This window comes from Dermacentor silvarum, chromosome 9 (assembly GCF_013339745.2).
Source record: "Dermacentor silvarum isolate Dsil-2018 chromosome 9, BIME_Dsil_1.4, whole genome shotgun sequence".
NCBI classification, from domain to species: domain Eukaryota; kingdom Metazoa; phylum Arthropoda; class Arachnida; order Ixodida; family Ixodidae; genus Dermacentor; species Dermacentor silvarum.
In genome coordinates, this window is record NC_051162.1 from 41,364,294 (window position 1) to 41,383,911 (window position 19,618).

Below are 19,618 nucleotides of genomic sequence, written 5' to 3' on the forward strand. Positions count from 1 at the left end.
CGCCCGGACTGACCTGAAGACTCAATTGAGCCTCCTTGATCAGCCACGGCCCGTGGCGGTGGCCACTGGAGTCCTGGACTGACCACCCATCCTGCGGCCCCCTTAACCCTATTTTTCATGAATAAAGTGATTTCACTCTCTTTCTATCACACACACTGTGCATCCACGTCATTTTGTGCTTTCATTTTGGCATGGCTTGTTAGCGGTTAGGGAGTAACCATGCAAAAATGCATTATAAAAATGAAAGGACCCTGGTGGTGGATAAACTCCACATTGCAAGAGACCAAAAACATGTGCATCGTCATAAGTGATTTTCGCTCGTTGCTTAGTGGCTATGGTGTTGAACTGATAAGCACGAGGTCGCGGGATCAAATCCCGGCCACGGCGGTCACGGCAACCCCGGCCATGGCAATTCGATGGGAGCGAAATGCGAAAACACCCGTGTACATAAATTTGGGTGCTCCTTAAAAGACCCCAGGTGGTCCAAGTTCTTTCGGAGTCCCATCTACAGCGTGCCTCAAAATCAGATGGTGGTTTTGGCACGTAAAACCCAACAATTTCATTTTAATCGTCAAAAGTGTTACAAGGTTTAAGTAGCCGTTTCACTAAAGGTTCGCTTCACATCAATTCCAACATATGAGTAAAATCTGCATTAGTTTTTCCCATTCTTGCTTCGTTCCGATTTTAGGAGCTTCTAAATTGCGTATGCAGTTACAATGGAGAGGCCGCGACAATGACTCAAGCGGGCGCACTAGCCTTCTGTCTTTCCCAGCTGCTACGCATGCACTGTTGTCGTAATTAAACAACTCAATGCTCGAAAACGCACACGTCATTGGGAACGACACAATTGCATATTGTGCATGAGGGATGTAAATCGGCAAAAAATTACCTTTTCGCAAAATACCTTCCGTTGAACAGAAATATTGCTCGTATTCTTTTTTTTTTCTTTAGTTGTTGGTGTGCTTCTTTCCTTAGCGTGCTTTCACCTGTTCGCCATTGGCTGCTTTAATACATAATTCCTTAAATAACCTTATTTTAAGGCACTAGGTATAAAAAAAACGCCTCCCCCCTCGCTCCCCCCCCCCCAAAAAAAACAAAAACAAAAACAAAGTTCATACTTAAGAAGAAAAAAACATTCTGCGTCGGCCGGGAATCGAACCCGGGTCAACTGCTTGGAAGGCAGCTATGCTAACCACTATACCACCGACGCCTGCTGGGTTATTAAGCTTCCTCGTAGACTTTTATGTTCGAACGTCCACCCGCAGACGGCAGACCGGATGAATGGAGAAACGAGGTCAAGCGTGATCCACAACACGCGGCTGATTCTTTCTTTTTTCCTTCTTCGGAAGCTTGCCTCCAACGGCGTAATCATCTCTTCTCGATGCGTGTCAGATGGCTTCCCAGCTATATATGCAGGGTTTCTTTTTTTAGCCCACACACATTGTTTCTTTATAAAAACGTCAAGAGCGCAGTGAACGTGGCGCTTTCGCAGACGAGTCCTTAGGCGAGGCGGACATACTTTGCCGCTAAGCAGAGCCTAAAGTGCTCTGCTGAGATACTAGTGGTGCTATAGTAACATGTTTTAGTCTCTAATCCTTCATAACGTACCTTTATAGCCATAGCACCCATTCTTTGTTGACATTAGAGATATATATCTTACGCCTTTTAACGCGATACGCATATGCAGTCATCTCAAATCAACCATTCGCAAGTCATCGTCTCATTTCCATTCATCAACATGTGTCATGGCGCTCTCTGGCCATTTCTGATCCTTGGGCGAGAACACAATATCCATCAATCAATGAAACCCTCCATGCTAAGCAAATATGCAAATAATAGTTATAAGATTAGATTAGCTCACTAGATAAAATCTGAGCATATAATGTTGGCTCACAGGCACCTATAATGCACAAAGATATATGAATGACATCATGAAATATATTTACCTCGTTCTTGAAATTAATTTATGTTTTCATTTAGCCCCTAAGCATGTAAGCAGGCATTTGCTTGGCTGATCTTCCAAATTGAGCAAACCCCAGCGGGATTCCTATGCGAAACCTGCACATTCTATTTAGGTTCACAGATATCCCTAAGTTCACCAATAAGTTAATCGAATGGTGTACATTTAGCGGATTCCTTGATTTACGTAATTTTTCATTCAGCCATTCAATACGTGTCACTGGGATAGTGCCGTTCTTGGACAATTCTCGAGAATGGGTTTGCTAGTGTGACACGTAAAGTAATAATACTAATAACAACATTTCATTGCACGCACCCAGTAAAAATATATAAGAATCCCGCCTGCTAAGCCAAATGGGGCTTTACTGGTAGTGCCTGGCAGGCAGCAACAAACTGCTTAGGATACGAGACAACATGCAAAGAAACTAATTCAAGCGATGATACAAAATGATAATACATAGTAAAGAAATTAAAAAATAAATGAAAGTACACATTGTAGTGGCTACTTCTCTAAATACAGAGACGACTCTAGATCTAACAACAACTACAAAAAAAACAAGAAAGAGATGAATCGGTCGAACTATTCTGCACATCAAACGAGGTGTCCAAAATATGCAAAGCAAGCAAAAAAACAACAGCACAGAAAATAAAACAACCCATGGTTCCTAATCAAATTACTATTGGTGTATTTCGCAGGGAATGGACATAAGGGATAACTATTTCAGAGGAAAGGAATAGGAGTCACAACAGAAAATTACACGCAGAATCTCATGTGGGAGTTATGTACATGATGGGTTAGCATTTGCTAATAATAACTTGCTGTTTCCTCTTTGTAGGCTGCTGTGCTTGGTATAATTGCGAGAAACACCACGACATAATCGTGCAGCGCAGAACCACGGTTGCGATGTCGAAATGTTATCTCAGACCAGCATGAGACGACGAACACGGGAGTAGTAGCAATGTTCATTCATGTTATACGACAGTGCGTTTGGATCGTTCCGCTGCTTCGTGGAAGATGAGCATTGGCCGATGCGTGCTGTAGTACGTGACGTAATTGAACAGTGTCACGTTTCGTAGACCTCGTACGGTCAATGACGCTGCCGCCTCTTTATGCGAATCATCATCAAGCACGACCAACCTATTTTGAAAGCGATCTGCGAGAAAGACAGAGTGCGCCAAGGTCTGAGAACTTCGTGTGCGCTGTGTTCTCGCCGCTTAGTTCGTGCTGAAGCGAGAGGAAGCCCGACTGGTCAATTCGCTCGTTACTGCGGGCCCTATTTTGAAAGCGATCGTCTGACGTGACGGAAGGACGGAGGGCCGGACGGATGGGTTTCCTCGTTGGGTAGGCATAGAAATGCTTATGCATTTAAAAGAAATGAAACTACCCATTAATGACAGTCAGTGCTGCAGGTACTCTTAAAGTATTTTGCAAGGCGTTAACAGACGCGGACACCTTGAAGAAAGAAGAAATCCGCAGAGTAAGTTGAAAGGGTAGCACACGAAGTACCAGAAGTACACGCATTGCCAAAAAAAAATACAAAACACGGCTGCAAATTCATATATTTCTGCATTTTATAAGACGCGAGAAGAACAAATAAATCATTCAAAGACGCACATAATTCATAAATATTGCTTGATTTGCGTTGTACTATGCATAAACCTGTCATCAACATTCTTCCTGCAACAAGCGCCATTACATCACCTTCGTTATTATGACGCCGCTGCGAATACTTGTAACACTGTGCGTCCTCCTAAATTGGAACTTTGAGTTTCTGAATAGTGCTTGAATGGTGCCGTGCATAAACATAAAGATTGCACGACAATAATGTTATGACCATTTTGATGGATATACAGGTACATTCCATGGGATTATACGTTGCGCCCGATTAATGTAAACAAAATTGGACGCATTGCCGTCAGTTGCAAAGCATTTAATTGACCGCTTCACTTTAAAGCTTAGCTTCGCATATATTTCAAAATGTGCGATGGATCTGCATATTTCTTTTTTTTATTATTCTTTGAAGCACCAAAGTGTTCAGGTTGCTGCCACCACCCTACTGTAATAGGTTCAGTTGAAAGTGACATTGTATTTACAATAAATCAATCAATACGCCTGAATAAGTAACAGATTGCGCGAAAACTAGCGCATTATTTGTATAGGTTGGCTCTTTACCAAATAAGCTGAGAAGCTATCCGATAGGAGCAGTGAAGAAATGATTACGCCGTTGGAGCCGTCCACTTGAATTTGCACGAGCTGACCTCTTTTGTGCTGTCATCCGGCTCTCCGCCTGTAAGTTGACGCTGCAACACAAAGGGCTGTGGGGAAGCGTTGCGAAGCAACTGGCGTCGGTGGTATAGTGGTTAGCATAGCTGCCTTCCAAGCAGTTGACCCGGGTTCCATTCCCGGCCGACGCAGATTTTTTTTATTTCAGAAGCCGGAATCTTATGTTAAGATCGCATTGTTTTTATACGAAAAGAAAATGTGTTACCCTTTGCGGAATACAATGTTAGCATAGGCGCTTGCCTGAGATGCCACATTGGTGGCGCCATCTTGTGGCGATGATATTCACCTTAGAGGACACAGCTAATGTTGGAGTGACTCGCCAAATTATGCGCAACTGCTAGTGCAAAACGCGTCGGCAGCGACATAATCGTGAACATTCCGTCATTTTAAAACTTTATTGAACGAGAACACTTGCCTAGCACAACAACGTTCCAAACACGGTTTTAGTTGAACAAAACGCCACCATATGTGGCTAGCAGCGTTACTGATGCTGGCCATGGCCATGGTATAACCCTGTACTCTGTGAAGGCTGGCATGTTTACTGCCAAGCCAAACTCCCTCTATTCACTATAATGATCTCTCTTTCTGAAAATACTGTCCTACCAGAGAATGCTGAATTTAGTTATGTATATGTGTATATACGCTGAATAGGTATGTATATATTCTTAGAAATTTGAAATATAACATGAATGCCGAAGAGAGTCGTTTATGCCAATACAGAACACTGGTCTAAATTTCAGCAACGACTAGCACCAGGAAAGTGAGAGCACGGAAATAAAGAAAGCGCACATGATACGCTGTTTCATTGCAGATGACTTCCGCTGTCGGCACCTTGAAGCAATAAAATAAAGAAACAAAACAACAGCGCTTTTGAAGGGGGGAGTGCCTGTAGGCAACACTTCGAGAGGAAATTACCTTTGAGCACCTCGTCTTCTTTAACGTGATCCAAATTAACAGTACACGAGCATTTTTGCTTTCGCTCTGCATTGGAATGCGACCACCGCGACCGAAATAACCTGAAATAGATTGGAACTGCAGTGGTTTGCAGAAGGAAATAAAAAAGTGAAGTGGAGGAGAGGAATTGAGCGCTTCGAAAGTAATGAAAGCACTGCCAAGGACTTCAACATGGCACCGACTTGCTGACAAAAACAAAGATGCACTTTTCCCAAACAAAGCAAAAAAAAATTCATAGTATTTCACTATTGAATTTAGAGGGTTGCTCAACATTGCACACACTATACAGATCTGGTAGAATATTGTGCCGAGAGAAAGGGCAATTCTCTTGCTGAACTTCATTTTTTTTCAGCAATGGTCTATGTTCAATCTACCATCAATGCTGTCCAACAGATATTTGATTTTGAAGCCTTTGTTTTCCACCACAGTGGCCCCGTGCATCAACGCTTCGCTTGAGAAGGCGACGTCTAACTGCAAGTTTCCTATTTTAGATGCGTGCTGCAGTGTAGATAGATAGATAGATAAATAAATGGATAGATAGATAGATAGATAGATAGATAGATAGATAGATAGATAGATAGGATACATATTGTCACCGTAATAACAGGAGAAGCAACAGCTGGCAACACAGCAGAACAGCTGCGATCGAGCAGCACGTCTTCTTCGTTGTCTTCGTCTCTCCTCACCGAATGCTCCACCGCACGCAAAATAAAGCGCAATTGTACGGGAACCGCACAACACTCGTAAATGTACTGAATTGCCGTGTCATTCTCCCCCCCCCCCTTCAAAAGCATCCGCTCAATGCTTTCGAAGTAGGGACGGTAGGCGATCAGCGTGCGTACTATGGCTTCATCCCAGCCACGTGGACGATGTATGGCTGTGGTGTACGGCGGGAGCATCGCGTGGTGCTCTCTGGAACAACCTTGTAGTTGACGTCATTGAGGCGTTGAAGAACCCGGTGAGGCCCGAAATAACGACGGAGAAGTATCTCCGAGCTCCCGCGTTGGCGAACGGGACTCCAGATCCATACTTTGTCTCCGGAGTGGCAGGTAACTTCTCTGTGGCGGAGGTTGTACTTGTGAGCATCGTAGTATCCCTCACATCATGCCTAGGGAAACTCTTTGAAAAAGCAATTCACACGAGGCTCACGAATCACCTAGAAGATCGTAGCCTCCTATCAGACTACATGTACGGCTTTAGGAAACACCTATCAACTCAGGACGTACTTGTCAGGCTTAAAGCGGAGGTCCTAAGCAATATACCTACGGGAGGGGTGCACGTGGTAGTCGCGCTTGATCTCAAAAGTGCATTCGACAACATGTCGCACACGCTCATACTCGAAGAACTTGAAAGAGTAGAATGTGGGGAGAAAATGTTCAATTACACACGCTCCTTCCTAACAGACAGGAAAGCCACGATAGGAATAGAAGACATCAGGTCAGATAAATTCGACATGTCAGGTAAGGGTACCCCTCAAGGGGACATCCTCTCGCCCCTTTTATTCAATTTAGGCATGAATAGACTAGCAAGGCGACTAGAGCGAATTCCAGACTTGAAATTCTCGCTGTATGTGGATGACATTACCCTGTGGGCGACAACAGGCCCTCTAGGGTATAAAGAACAAGTTGTACAAGAAGCGATAGAAACTGTAACTGATTTTGCAGAACAAAGCGGCATGTCCTGAGCGCCAGACAAATCAGAATGGGTAAGGCTACACGGCCGAAACTATCGGAAAGATCAAAGCGTTAGCCTGTGGTTAGGTAACAGGGAAATCCAGGAAAAACAAAGAATCCGGATCATAGGCCTATGGCTTCAAGACTACCGCAGAGCGGACTTCACTATCAAAACGTTAAAAACGACGACCAAACAAATAGCTCGCATGATAAGCAGAGTAACGAGGAAAGGCAGAGGTCTAACCGAGGCGGAGGCCATCCGACTAGTGCACGCGTTTGTACTAAGTATAGGGTCACGTATAGCCTGCCGTATCAAGAGCTCAGCCCTAGCGAAACCAAAGAAGTGGACGTAATAATACGTATGTCATATAAAGCGGCACTAGGACTCCCACCCAGCACGTCCAACGAGAAATTACAAGCGCTCGGACTCCATAATACTTACGAGGAACTAAGGGCAGCGACTATGCTGGGGCAAAGGGAACACCTCGACCGCTCTAAGGCAGGGAGACGGGTTCTTGCGGATTTAAATTTCCCTATTCGACCCCATAACTGCGAGAAGGATCTCGTTTCTGTTCCCGAGACTTTACGAGAACAGCTGATAGGTTCCTCAATTCCGAGGAACACGAGTCCACTCTACCATGGCGCAAGGCGCAAAGCTAGAGCGAGACAACTCACTAAACAGTTCAGTGGGCACCGTGATGTCATTTACACGGACGTCGCAAAGTCCCATCATGGTCACGTTCTAACGGCAGTAAACTACTCCACACACTCAAACATCAAAATCTCGGCCTCAGTGCGCACCCATTGCACGAGCACAGCTGAAGCAACTACAATAGCTCTAGCAATCAGACAAGCAGACGCAAGCGGGAACTCGATAGCGGTCCTGACAGACTCGCAAGCCGCATGCCGGATGTTCATTAACGGACGTCTACCGCGCATAACCCTTAAACTTCTAGGCGAAACACTAAATGCATCCCACGGTATTAATTGGTGCCCGGGACTCTCGGGAGTCCCAGGAAACGAACGGGCGAACGCACTAGCCCGTGAACTAGCGAACCGAGCAGACGACGCCCCAAGTAAAATACCAAAGGACCACACCCCGCACGACATCCTGGAGCACCAGCGTCGCGAACGACAAATCTACGCGTTTCCGCATCCGCAGCTCGGAGTAGGAGACGCTCGGAAGTACAGAAAAATCCAAACTCAGACCTTTCCGCACTTGGGACTGTGGCACGCAATGTGGCCAGCAGTACATGCCGGTCAATGTCCCTGGTGCGGGGGCCGGCCTTCCCTTCCCCACATTATGTGGGAATGTATATGTAGGCCACCGAACATTAACTCGCCCCTAATAATGACCTCACTAAGCCCTGGGAGGCCGTCCTCGCTCGAGCTGACTTGGAAATCCAGAAGGGTCTCTTAGACCAGGCTGAGCGTACGGCAACGGCCACTGGAATCCTGGACTAGGCACCCACCCTTCCCGCTCCCTTGCCTCTTTTTTTTATTCAATAAAGTTTTTTCATCATCATCACAGTATAACACTTTCTTCTTTTCGTATAAGAACAATGCTATATCAGCATATTATGAGCGCTTATGAAATAAAAAAAAGTTCAGAGCTCTGCCACGAATGTGAAGGTGGAAGCCAGACAAGCTGTGACTATGGTGGGCGTATCGTCGTTGGGCATCACCATCCGAACATGTCTATCATGAACGTTTCGATGTCTTTCGTAGGCGTTGCAGGGGGAACATACACAGTCACGATCACCGTACCGTCAAAGCGTTTGATTAAAGATGGCTACGCCAATCGCAGCACGCACACAAGCGCTAACGCGCTGTGTGCGCAATGTGTGTCACGTAATGAAAAAAGTTGTCGCAGTTTCACCTGAACGGCTAAGAATAAATTGCGATAGCAAATTTGTAGAGAGCTATACGGAGTAATGATATTAGCTTTATCAGCTGTATAAACTTGGACATGCAGCAGCACCGGCAACACGCAGAACTGTTGTCGACGCCGTCGGCGTTTTGCCCGCGTTCGCTAAAAATGCGTGCGGCGTTGGTGACTGTTGCCGGAGCCTCTGATATAAATAGGCACTTGGTGCCGCAGCTAAACGCCGCCTCCTTTCCCTCCCCCTCCCCCACGGCCTTTCGCGCGTCGGAAGAAGGCGCGTTTACTCTACATATATAAAGTCCCTGAAAAAAAAGTTGTCGCAGTTTCACCTGAAAGGCGAAGCATCAATTGCGATAGCAAATTTGTAGAGAGCTATACGGAGTGAGGATATTAGCTTTATCAGCTGTATAAACTTGCACATGCAGCAGCACCGGCAACACGCAGAACTGTTGTCGACGCCGTCGGCGTTTTGCCCGCGCTCGCTAAAATGCGTGCGGCGTTGGTGACAGTTGCGGAGCCTCTGATATAAATAGGCACTTGGTGCCGCAGCTACACGTCACCTCCCTTCCCTCCCCCTCCCCCCCTCCCCCACGCCCTCTCGCGCGTCGGAAGAAGGCGCGTTTGCTTTACATATATGGTGATTGTAAAGGAGGAAAGAGACGCCTACTTCTGCAGCCCTTAAGCGAGCACGGCGCGGAACGCGCGTTTGTTCTCCGCCGTGCGTTCACTCCCCGTGAAAGCGCGCGCCCCTCGCGCCCTTTCACTCGCACATACAGCGTTCGGCGCGCGGCGACGATTTCATCTCCATTGACGTCATACGGAACCTCACGGCGACGGCGACGCCGACGGCAGAAATCTGCTTTTGAGTGTCCATATAATTGCTATCGCAATAAAACAGACTTTATACATATATGGTGACTGTAAAGGAGGAAAGAGACGCCTACTTCTGCAGCCCTTAAGGGAGCACGGCGCAGGACGCGCGTTTGTTCTCCGCCGTGCGTTCACTCCCCGTGAAAGCGCGCGCCCCTCACGCCCTTTCACTCGCACATACAGCGTTCGGTGCGCGGCGACAGTTTCATCTCTAATGACGTCATACGGAACCTCACGGCAACGGCGACGGCGACGACGATGGTGACGACGACGGCGACGCCGACGGCAGAAATCTGCTTTTGAGTGTCCATATAATTGCTATCGCAATAAAAGCAAATCTAAGTTCCGGCGAAAACCGCGGTATAACGCACACCTTTTTACAATTCCAAGTTTGAAAACGCCGCCAACCCGGCGTTTTCATACAGCTCCACGAGCAGGGGCCGAGGCGGAGGGATGCTTAAAGCCCCGGAAAAAAATGTCCAGCGGCTTTTGTTTCAAAGGGGATGCTCATATCCATCCAGCGAAGAAGTAGAGCCGCCGGCCTAGCATCGCTAGCGTCCTAGCAGGGCTCAACTCTAGTCGTGTGCAGCTTCCAGTAGGCTTGCCGCGCTAGCCTCGAAGCCAGGCCCAACTCTACTCAAGGGGAATGCGGCATAAAAGAAGGTCGACTGGCGCCAGAGAAGAGAGATAGCGGGGACTCAGCCAGCCGGGAGGGAGGAGGGACCGTGCGCTCAAAAAGACATCTGTTTAACAAATATGTTGAACCACCGTTGCAACTATCTCAACTTCAATTCAGCGGGGGACACCATGCATGGACGGAGCAGCTAGGTGCATCGTGTCCGCCTCCCGCGCCGCTCCCCTTTATTATTTTTTGATGTGATAGGAATTATACGGACACTTCAAGCGCATTTACGCCGTGGATGTGGTTATGGACGTTGCTGTGCGGTTCTGTATTAAGTCCAAACACGGTGACCTCTTCGCCGCGCGCTCTACGCTGTAAGTGCGAGTGAAAGCATGCGAGGGTCTGCCGATGACTGCGGCGCAATCTTCGGCGCGCTAGGGCGCATGGCGGTGCGGAAGCGCGCTTGTGTTGCGCTCGAGGCATGGAGGGGGGAGCCGAGAAGTGTAGAGAGGGGGCGTTTTACTCCGGCGGTGGCTGCGCGTGCGCGGTACCTTGAAAGCGGTTTGCGACGTGGAAAAAGTGCGCTTCCACGCGGGCCTTATCTTCAAAGCAATCTGCTACGCGAACAAAGTGCATGAAGGCTGGTAGCTTCGTATGCGCTGTGCTTTCGGCGTTTAGTTCGCGTTCGATGGACGGCATGAAGGTCAATTCGCTCTCTGCTACAGCTGCGCATCTTCACTCCAGCGTTTTCACAACGAGTTCCCGAGATTACCGAGCGAGATGTGTGCAAGCATAGCCTCAGCAAGGCGCTCCGCCCGTACCTTCTAGTTCATGCTCTCGTCACCACGCCGCACTGCCGCCCCGTACCCAGAGAAGACGACGCGACTACTTTGTTGCGCGCGTGCTTGTGGAGAGAACCTTGCGCTCGTATTAGAGATGGAGCTGTGAAATAAATGCGCAGGTTGCACTCGTGTTTGTTCATGATGTACAGGGGTGATGGGAAGAAACGCAAACAGTGCGGCGCGATGTTTTCATCCTGCTGTGACCCTGGTGGAAATAAGAAGATGGTAGAATAGTTTTATTCTAGTGGCTTCTAGTTATCATGCCGGCTGCAACCACTCGAAAGGAAATGCGAAATATCAGAGAATGTAGGTGCCGCACTGTTCGCGTTTCTTTCCATCCCCACAGTACATTGAAAGCAAGCAACATGAGACATATTGTGAAAACTGGACCTTTCACTTAGGCCACCAGCTGTGAGATCAAGCTCACAGTTTCAGGGTCTTTCGTGACAGCGGCTTTATTGCGAACACTTTGGCGACGTCTTGTTTGTCTGTCGCTTTCAGAGCGAAATTGGCGAATATTGGGCGAAAGAACTTCGTAAGCAACAATTTGAGCAAATTCTCTTGGTGCCCTGGCTTCGAACAGATCAAAGCTTTGTGCTCGCGAAGGATTTCGGTAGCATTGTTCACAGCCTCCTTTAGAGGGTGATGCATACGCCTTCTTCTTGCTAGAAGAACTTCGACGAACTTCTGTAGTGCGTAGAGAACATCTAGAAGTTGTGCGGACGGGTAAAGAAGTCCACCGCGGTCTTGGTGTTTAATGAGCGAGTCCGATGGTGTCGAGGCGTTTGGCTTTGTTAAGAGCGCGAAGCACTCCACACATTCGAAGTTTTCTCGTACGGCTCTTGCGAGGTAGCCACCAACCATAGCCAATGTGGCCACATCTGGAGTGGGAAGTAGAAGCTTATCTCGGTTTAGTCGCTCTATGAGCGCTTTAAGTGCATCTGCAGGGAATTCCTCGCTGGTTTGCTCCCTTGTGTTTTTCTGTTGCGGCAGCGTTGACAACCAATTACTCTCTTCTGCTGCCATTATGTTGCTTGTACTCGACGCCGATGCGATACCGGTCTTGAGGGTTTTCTCAATGCCTGTGAGCACGGCGCGGACGTCCGTTTGGTCATTTGATCCTGCTGATTTCCTGAGCCAGCCAAAGAACGACTCGATTGGGTCCGATAACATTTTCCTCGTCAAAACGAAGTGAAAAGACATCTCTTCAAGAAGATATCTAATGCACTGAACGTTCGAACGAGTTGTGATCACAAGACCTTCATAAGTCTCTTTGGTTAGAAAGTTCTTTGCCAGGCACTGACTTTTGAGATCGGCCAGGTAGTCGTGGAAGCTTGTCTCCAGCCAGATTAGTCGTTCATCGCCTGCAGATTCAAACTGCTTGCAGTCAGCATTCTTCTGATGTATGTGCTGGGTACAATTACTCAAGTCCATGAGCACGAACCAGCGGTGCACGGTGTCCATAAATTGCACCGTTGGTCCGACACCCGCGAAGCTTGCGTTGCACGTGTAGCCCGCCTGCTCTTGCAAGAGCTTCATAGCAGCTGTCACGGGAGGAGAAAAAACTTGCACTGCTCTCTGCACGTTCATGTTTTCCATATTCGTAGGGAATACGTGCTTTCTCGTCAAAAATCGTACTGGCACAGAAGTTGCATAGCCAAGACATTGATCTTGTGGTTGTCTGTGACAATGTGCACGAAGAAAAATCCTATTTCTTCAACTTCCTTCAGAACGTGTCTCATGAGCATGTGCAGCTCACGGCCAGTGCAGTTTCTCGCGAAAAAGTACGCCACGGGTATTTTGAACGAAACTGAAAGGCCGTTAAGGACGAAACACAAGAGTGAGTTGGCCAGCACAGGCTCATTTGTTGTTTCTTTGGGGAAGTTCACACCATAGTCCACTTCGCCGATGAAGGCATCTCTTTGCTTGTGATACAGTAGCCGTTGTTTGACGCGCATTTCGTCTACAATTAAAGAGAATGCCCTCGCATGCAACGAGGGATGAGAAGCGAGTTCTGCAGACAACCTTTGCTTCACGAGTTCGGTCATGCCAACTTCTCCACGTGATGAGCCCATAAAGCGCTCGAGGGTACTTCGACAGGGAAGCCGAAGAATACCTGTGCTCCTTACGTGTTCGTATGCACGAGTCGAGAGGTTACGCAAAACCACAGCATGGCGCACTGTCACTTCAGACCACGTTGGTTTCTTCTTCGCGTAATTCTGAACTTGTTCCACTAATATTGAAGCAGCCAGCTCTTTCTCTTTCGCTTTCTCTACAACTTGCAGGAATGGAGACACATAGCATTCTTCCTTGAGCTTTTTCAGTTCCTGTTTGTACTTGTCGACGGTGTTCTTGAGTCCCTCAATTCGCGCGTTCAAGTCTCGCTCGTTACGTCTCCACTTTCGCTTGTCCATTGCCGAAACCGAGAATAATGACGGCACCTGCACAGCTCTGTCCACCTGCACGGTCGTAGTGATGCAGCGCTCGCTTGCGCCGTTTTCCAGAGGTAGCGGCAGTTCGGTTGCGGAGAAATCCATCAGTGATAACTCTTGAGAGGCGACGTCGACGGACGGCAATCATTGAGAGGAAGCGAAGGACACTCCAGTTGGCTGTAAACTGCTCTTCGTTTCGGCGGTGGTGTGTTCACTGGCGCAGCTGCCTCACGTTTTCTCACAGACGCGTCGCTTCTCTCTCTATTTTTCGGAGGTTGCAGGTACGCAGGATACTCTTCCAAAATGCTGGGAACAGCGTCTTTCTTGAGTTTGCGAATTTTGCAGCCCTCCTTAAAGTAGGAGGAACCGAAGTGTCGGCTGCATACAGTCGAGTAACACGACGTCGTATTCGGTGTCCAGTCGTCCCGAGAAATGACCTTTGGCCATTTCGCTCGCAGTTCCGGATCGCTTGGTATCTCGTGGAACGATATGCCCGGCGTCCATTGTTTGCTCGAAGACTTGCAGCGTGGTACGCAGCAGTACGGCATCTTGTCGGGCGCAGGGCACCCCAACTGATTCCACACTGCGGATAGAAAACCACATCGGTATGTCGAAAGTAATGCAGCATGAAATATTGTCACGTAGGTGACGGTGAGCTGCCTGGCACACAGGTAGACAAAAAATGTGGTTGATCCCTCTTATATAGGAGTCGGTATAGAACACGAAAGTGAAACGTGTCTTCACAGAAATAGTGTAATGTTTATTGCACATTGACATATAATGTCTATTGGTGTTTTGTGGCTAAAGCGCCTTTAGGCGTTGATGCACCCACGCTGACGCCTGGTGGCACGTCTCCTCCATCACGACTACCAACGTCGATGACCATGAGCAACCGTCGTGCATATGGAAGCTGCACTACGCTGCACACGCTAGCACAACGCGAAAGACGAAGCACGTAACTGACACACTAATACAACGCGCAAGACAAAGCACGTAACTGAATCGTCACCGAGTCAAATCAGCGCGTACAGCGCGTCGTAATTGCAGCCTCCGCGATCAACTTCAGAAACATTCTCAGAGCTAATTGCGGAGGCCACGCTCCGCTGTGCTGAGTACGGTGAACGCCACCTAGGTGGCGTTGGTAGTGCTTCTTGATGCCAGCGTCCCTTCGAATGCTGGCATCGAGGCGTCGTAGTGCTGAGACCACCGAAGCGTTCACTGTCGGTGCGCGTTAGTGTCATAATGCAGTACTTCTCTTTTCTGCTCGTAGGCGGCGGCACCGCCCCGAGCAAGAGCGCGGGTACACGGAGGAGTGTTACATATATAAGGCGCGTCTGTGTAGCTCTCTGCAAATGCGTTTGTGGCGCAATGGGTTAAACGCTCGGCGATCTATCGTCGCGGACCGAGAGGTCGTGGGTTCGATTTCCAAATTTTCCATGTTTGTGGAACTTTTTCTTCTGGTTTCTTTCTTTGTATTATGTTCTATGACGTATTTCCGTGACGGAAATACGTCAGTGAAGTCTTGGTGGACCCCGGCATAAAACACTTTCGTGTTAAAAAGTAACACTGCGTCGACGATGAACAGAATTGATTGGGCGAACTTGTGCCCCTAAAGCTAGCGAACTCGGCAAAAGCGAAAACAGCAAGCGCTCCTACGGCGTTCGTCGGACTCTGGCAGCACGAGCGGTGGACCCATATTTATACCCTCTTGCGTCCAAGATCGAAACGCGTCAAGCGACGCCGCTCGCGTCGGCAGGAACGCGAGAAGGAGCTCGCGTTCCTGCCGTATGGGGTGCGTATGGGGGGTTAGGGCACGTTCACACTGGGGAATCCGGCGTCTACAGCGAACGGATTTCTCCTGCCGCCGAAATTCGCGTCGTTCATATACTGCTTGCCTACCGCGCCGCCGGAACGTCGGCCAGACGCCTTGTGGCGTCGCAGACGTTACCCCGCAGCAGCATGGAGCTTTGACAGGCGTTTCACTCTGCTGCATCTAGTTTTCATACTCAGTGATAGAAACAGTGATTTTGTCAACAAAATGCAGTCCACTAAATGGAGAAAGCGTGACAGAAACGATGCGAACGACGCAACAAAGACGGTGCGTCGAGCAGACGACAGCTACTCAGCCTGTGAGCTCTCCTCAGCCTATGGGTGCTTGCCAAGGCGTTCGCTGGACTCACTCCGCCTTTATATACACTCTATTGAAAGTACGCACTTATCTCCTCTCGTGTAGAGTTGGCATGTTTTTATTTTGCGGCTCTTCGTCACTGCTTGTAACGACGATGATGCTACGCCTGCTGGCATACACCTTACTGGCGATGCACGACGCGTAGAAGCATTCGCCAAAGCAACGACGCCAGCGGTGGCGGGGGGTTCGTCCTGCAAGACCGCCGCGAGAAGCTGGGTCACGCCACTTTGTCAGGTCCCGTTGTGCTTCACATGGTGCTTGTCGAAAACGATGGGGTGGGCACGCACCTATTCGATGAGCATTTCCGATGTCGCGACGAGCCTTGAAGACTGCGACATGACGAGCGCGTCGGACTTGGCCGCCATCTTTCGAATTTCTCACTCGCGCTCCGATTGGCCCGCGGTGAGGGAATCCGGCGGCAGCTGCCGCAAAAATCGGTCCAGGAGCGATCGGCGCGGAAAGCGCTATTCCGGCGGATCTCGCCGCCGCCGAACTGGGTTCCGCGCCGCTCCAGACGCCGAATGTCTCAGTGTGAACGCGCCCTTAGGGTGCCTCGATGCCCAGCGCCGCCGTCCAGGGTGGAGACAACCCCGCTGGCGCCGCCATATTGAGTCACACAAGCTGAGACTCAGCTACGCTTGCGTTCATAAATAGTGTTAGTCGCGGCGCACTTCCAAGTGCTTTGCCTTGATGAGGATTTTTTTTATCGGTATCGCATCTGCACATCTTTATAACCAATAGCCGTTAACTCGTCCAAGGCCCAAGACGTAAATGTATGGCGACGGGAACATGCCCAAGTTGCCTAATTCAATTTACATTTAATATGCCGTGTGTATGTTTGAAATACGCACTATTTTTTTGCGCTTCGATGCTTGGTATATAAGGTTTGCGACCCCCTGTGTGTGGAAGTTTTTCTTTTTCGCTGTTGCATTTTGGTTTACACGTCACGCTTCCTTTACCGTAGCCAGCCACTCGCGCACGGCGGTTAGTTTCCCTTGCGTTGCGCGTGCTCTTCGCGTTCGTTGCAATTATTTGACGATATCTACGCGCAATTTTGCTTTTTTTGCCCACAAAACTGTGTGCTGACAGGATTAAGCTGGTGTAAAAATAACTGCGATGTGAAAATAAGGTTTAGTTAGTGCTGTAGAGAAACATGTAACGTAACTTGTCTGTGTCAATCTTGCGTAGTACACACAAGAAACCAAACGATGCACAAAATACATGTACTTCTAATGTCTAGTACAATCAATCATGAAAGAGATATGTACGTGAAAAATTATATGTACTGTGTGGCGCCTGAAGGTTATGTGGAAAGACGAGATAAAAAAAAAAAAAATTCGCAAGGTAGGCTCGACACACAATTCGGGATAGTGAGAGTTTTTTTTTATTTATTCATTACATGGGGGAGGGGGGGGGTTCAACATCAACCTTATTACACACAATATAAATCGAAAACAAGAATGCAAACAAGAAAACGCAACCGCGGGTAATATTAATTAAGATATCCAGCCAGAATACATCAGCTGCCATCGAATACGTCGCATCATCCAAAGACATCGATGGCGAGTGCAGAACATTTTATAAATAACCATTAGAACACTGATAACTACATTGAAAAAATAAACAACACTGCATACATATCGCGTACAAAAACCGTAAATGAAACTAAGACAGTCAAATACAGATTAGCAATGTTTTTCACTTCGAAAATATAGTCCATGATGATGCAGGGCTGTTGACTTGAACAGACGGCGCCCATCCTGTCGATTTCCTCGTACTGGTCCTCTTCAAAGTGTTTCTAAGTACAAGTAAAACAACAAAAGTGATTATTGATATGAAAAGTTGCCTTGTAAATACAGAGAACCCATTACAGTGCCTAAAAATAAATTTTCGCAGAAGTAATGCTGTACGTATTACCTCGCTTCACACGTTTCGAAGAAATGCACAGGCTACAACAGACACCATGCCAGAAAGCGCCGAAACATTTTGGTCCCACGATGCCCCTTAACTCTACTACACCTGGGCATACCGTGCACAGGCATTTAAAGACCGTCACAGTACCCACTACGATCGGGAATGAGCACGAATGACCATCGGCTTACGAGCACCACGCTACAAATATATTCGTCTAAAAAATCAGCTATATAACGTAACAACCTGAGATCCGCAAGATATCTGCTGAGAAATCAGAGAAAATCACAATGCTTCGCTTGCCACGTACACAAGAGCCGCTCTCCCCAGAAGAAGCACTGCGTTCTTTAGTCCCAAATAACCAGTAACGAAAAAAGAAACTGATGGGAAAAAAAAAGAAACAAGAGACACACGATGTGTGCATCCCGTGAAAAAGTAAAATAGGTGGTTTACATGACGATTTGTAGCTAATGTAAGGCTATTTCGCGGCGAAGCATTTTCGTTAGTTCTTAAAATAAGGGTACTACTCGCATAGACTGCGCCGATCAAAACGGCAAAAGCCTATGCGACGCGCGCTCGCAAAGCATAGGCTACTCAGCATCGGTGCAGTGCTTAGTTCGTGAGCGAACGTAGGTACGTGAGCGAGGATCAGAGAATACTTTATTTAAATGAAAAACACGATGCGATAGTCTAAACTTTCTTGACACTTATCTCGCAAATGTAGGAGCTATCCGTTGCCTTCCAGTGATACCGCTTTACTTGGGCTTCCCATCTCTTCCTTCGCTCTGGGTCCCGGGGGAAGCGTAAACAACGAAGCGCTTTACGCGTCGATCCGGTGCACTTGGGAACACAGCAGCCCGTCATGTCGACTCGATGCACTTGAAAAGCGTGTCATTCATGCGGCTGAACACTGTCCAGCAAGTAGAAGCGTCAGCGAAGCATCCGCGCGCACTCTGTCTCGAACTAAGCACCGGCACCAAGCACTCGCAACCGCGCGCTGTGACTCAAGATGGCGTCGAAGCGAGAAAGCGGCGGCGCGGGTGCGGTCAAATAATGGCACCACCCTGAACGGCGGCGCTGGCATCGAGGCACCCTATGGGGGGTGGGGAGCGAGCGCCTCTTGCGGAGAAGGCAGGCGTAAATCGAGGAGGAAGGGGGAGGGCAGCGGACGGCCTCCGCCGCTCCACTGCGCGGGCATTAAAAAATATAGGAGGCTATGGTTCAAGTTTACCTGTGCACGTGTTACACCATGCTTGTTACACCGTTCTTGTTAAATTAGTTAGAAAGAGAACGTTTACAAGATTATACGGGCGATAAAACTACTACAATTTGTTCTTATAGTTGCATACTTATTTTATGTCGCAATCGATACTTCGCGTTTCGGTCGAAACAGCGACATTTCTTTCGGCTTGTTAGGTGGCTGGGAGAGCCGAGTACGACATCCGTGCCAGCTGTCTTTACGACGAGTTTACGTGCTCGCCGGTTCTCTGCAACATTCATTTAACCGTTCTTGTTTCGCCAGAGCAAAAAAATAAAGCACAGGAATAGCCACTAAGGAGTTTGTCATGTGTCGTACACTGGAACTGCGCACACAAATCGTAAGCGGAGGGGTCCGCACATCCGGACATCCCGCACTTTATCTGCGCATGGCTCCAACACCAACACGCCATCATGTCATGCCGTCGTTGTCATAGCATCGTCATTATTTCATGGCCTTCATTGTTTCCTTCGTTGTTTTTATTGCGAGAGCGATTATATGGACACTAAAGAAGGATTTCTGCAGACGTCGTCGCCGTCAGCGCCGTCGTGATGTTCCGTATTGATTTCAAACACGATAACATCTTTGCCGCGCACCGTATGCTGTATGTGCGAAAGAAAGCTTGCGAGGGTCAGCCGATGATCGCGGCTCAATCTTGCGCGCGCAAGGAAGGCAAGCGGGTAGGCAGCGCGCCGTCTTTCATCGCGCGCGAGGCACCCGGGGAGCGCGTTCCACTCCGG

At 48.3% G+C, this 19,618-nt stretch overlaps 1 protein-coding gene and 2 non-coding genes across 3 annotated transcripts in view; 1 reads left to right on the forward strand and 2 right to left on the reverse strand.

Annotated features, from left to right (window-relative positions):
* Nucleotides 1–1,138: 1,138 nt before the first annotated feature.
* Trnag-ucc (transfer RNA glycine (anticodon UCC)) lies at nucleotides 1,139–1,210 on the reverse strand. Its single transcript has one exon. It is a non-coding gene; the product is annotated as a tRNA-Gly (tRNA).
* Nucleotides 1,211–4,302: 3,092 nt separating this feature from the next.
* Trnag-ucc (transfer RNA glycine (anticodon UCC)) lies at nucleotides 4,303–4,374 on the forward strand. Its single transcript has one exon. It is a non-coding gene; the product is annotated as a tRNA-Gly (tRNA).
* A 7,138-nt stretch (nucleotides 4,375–11,512) lies between these two features.
* The window catches only part of LOC119463549 (uncharacterized), a 61,896-nt gene continuing 53,790 nt past the window's right edge, over nucleotides 11,513–19,618 (reverse strand). Inside the window, exon 3 of the mRNA XM_037724384.2 lies at nucleotides 11,513–12,726. Coding sequence (XP_037580312.2) covers nucleotides 11,513–12,726 — 1,214 coding nt within the window. The remainder of the gene's footprint in view (nucleotides 12,727–19,618) is intronic.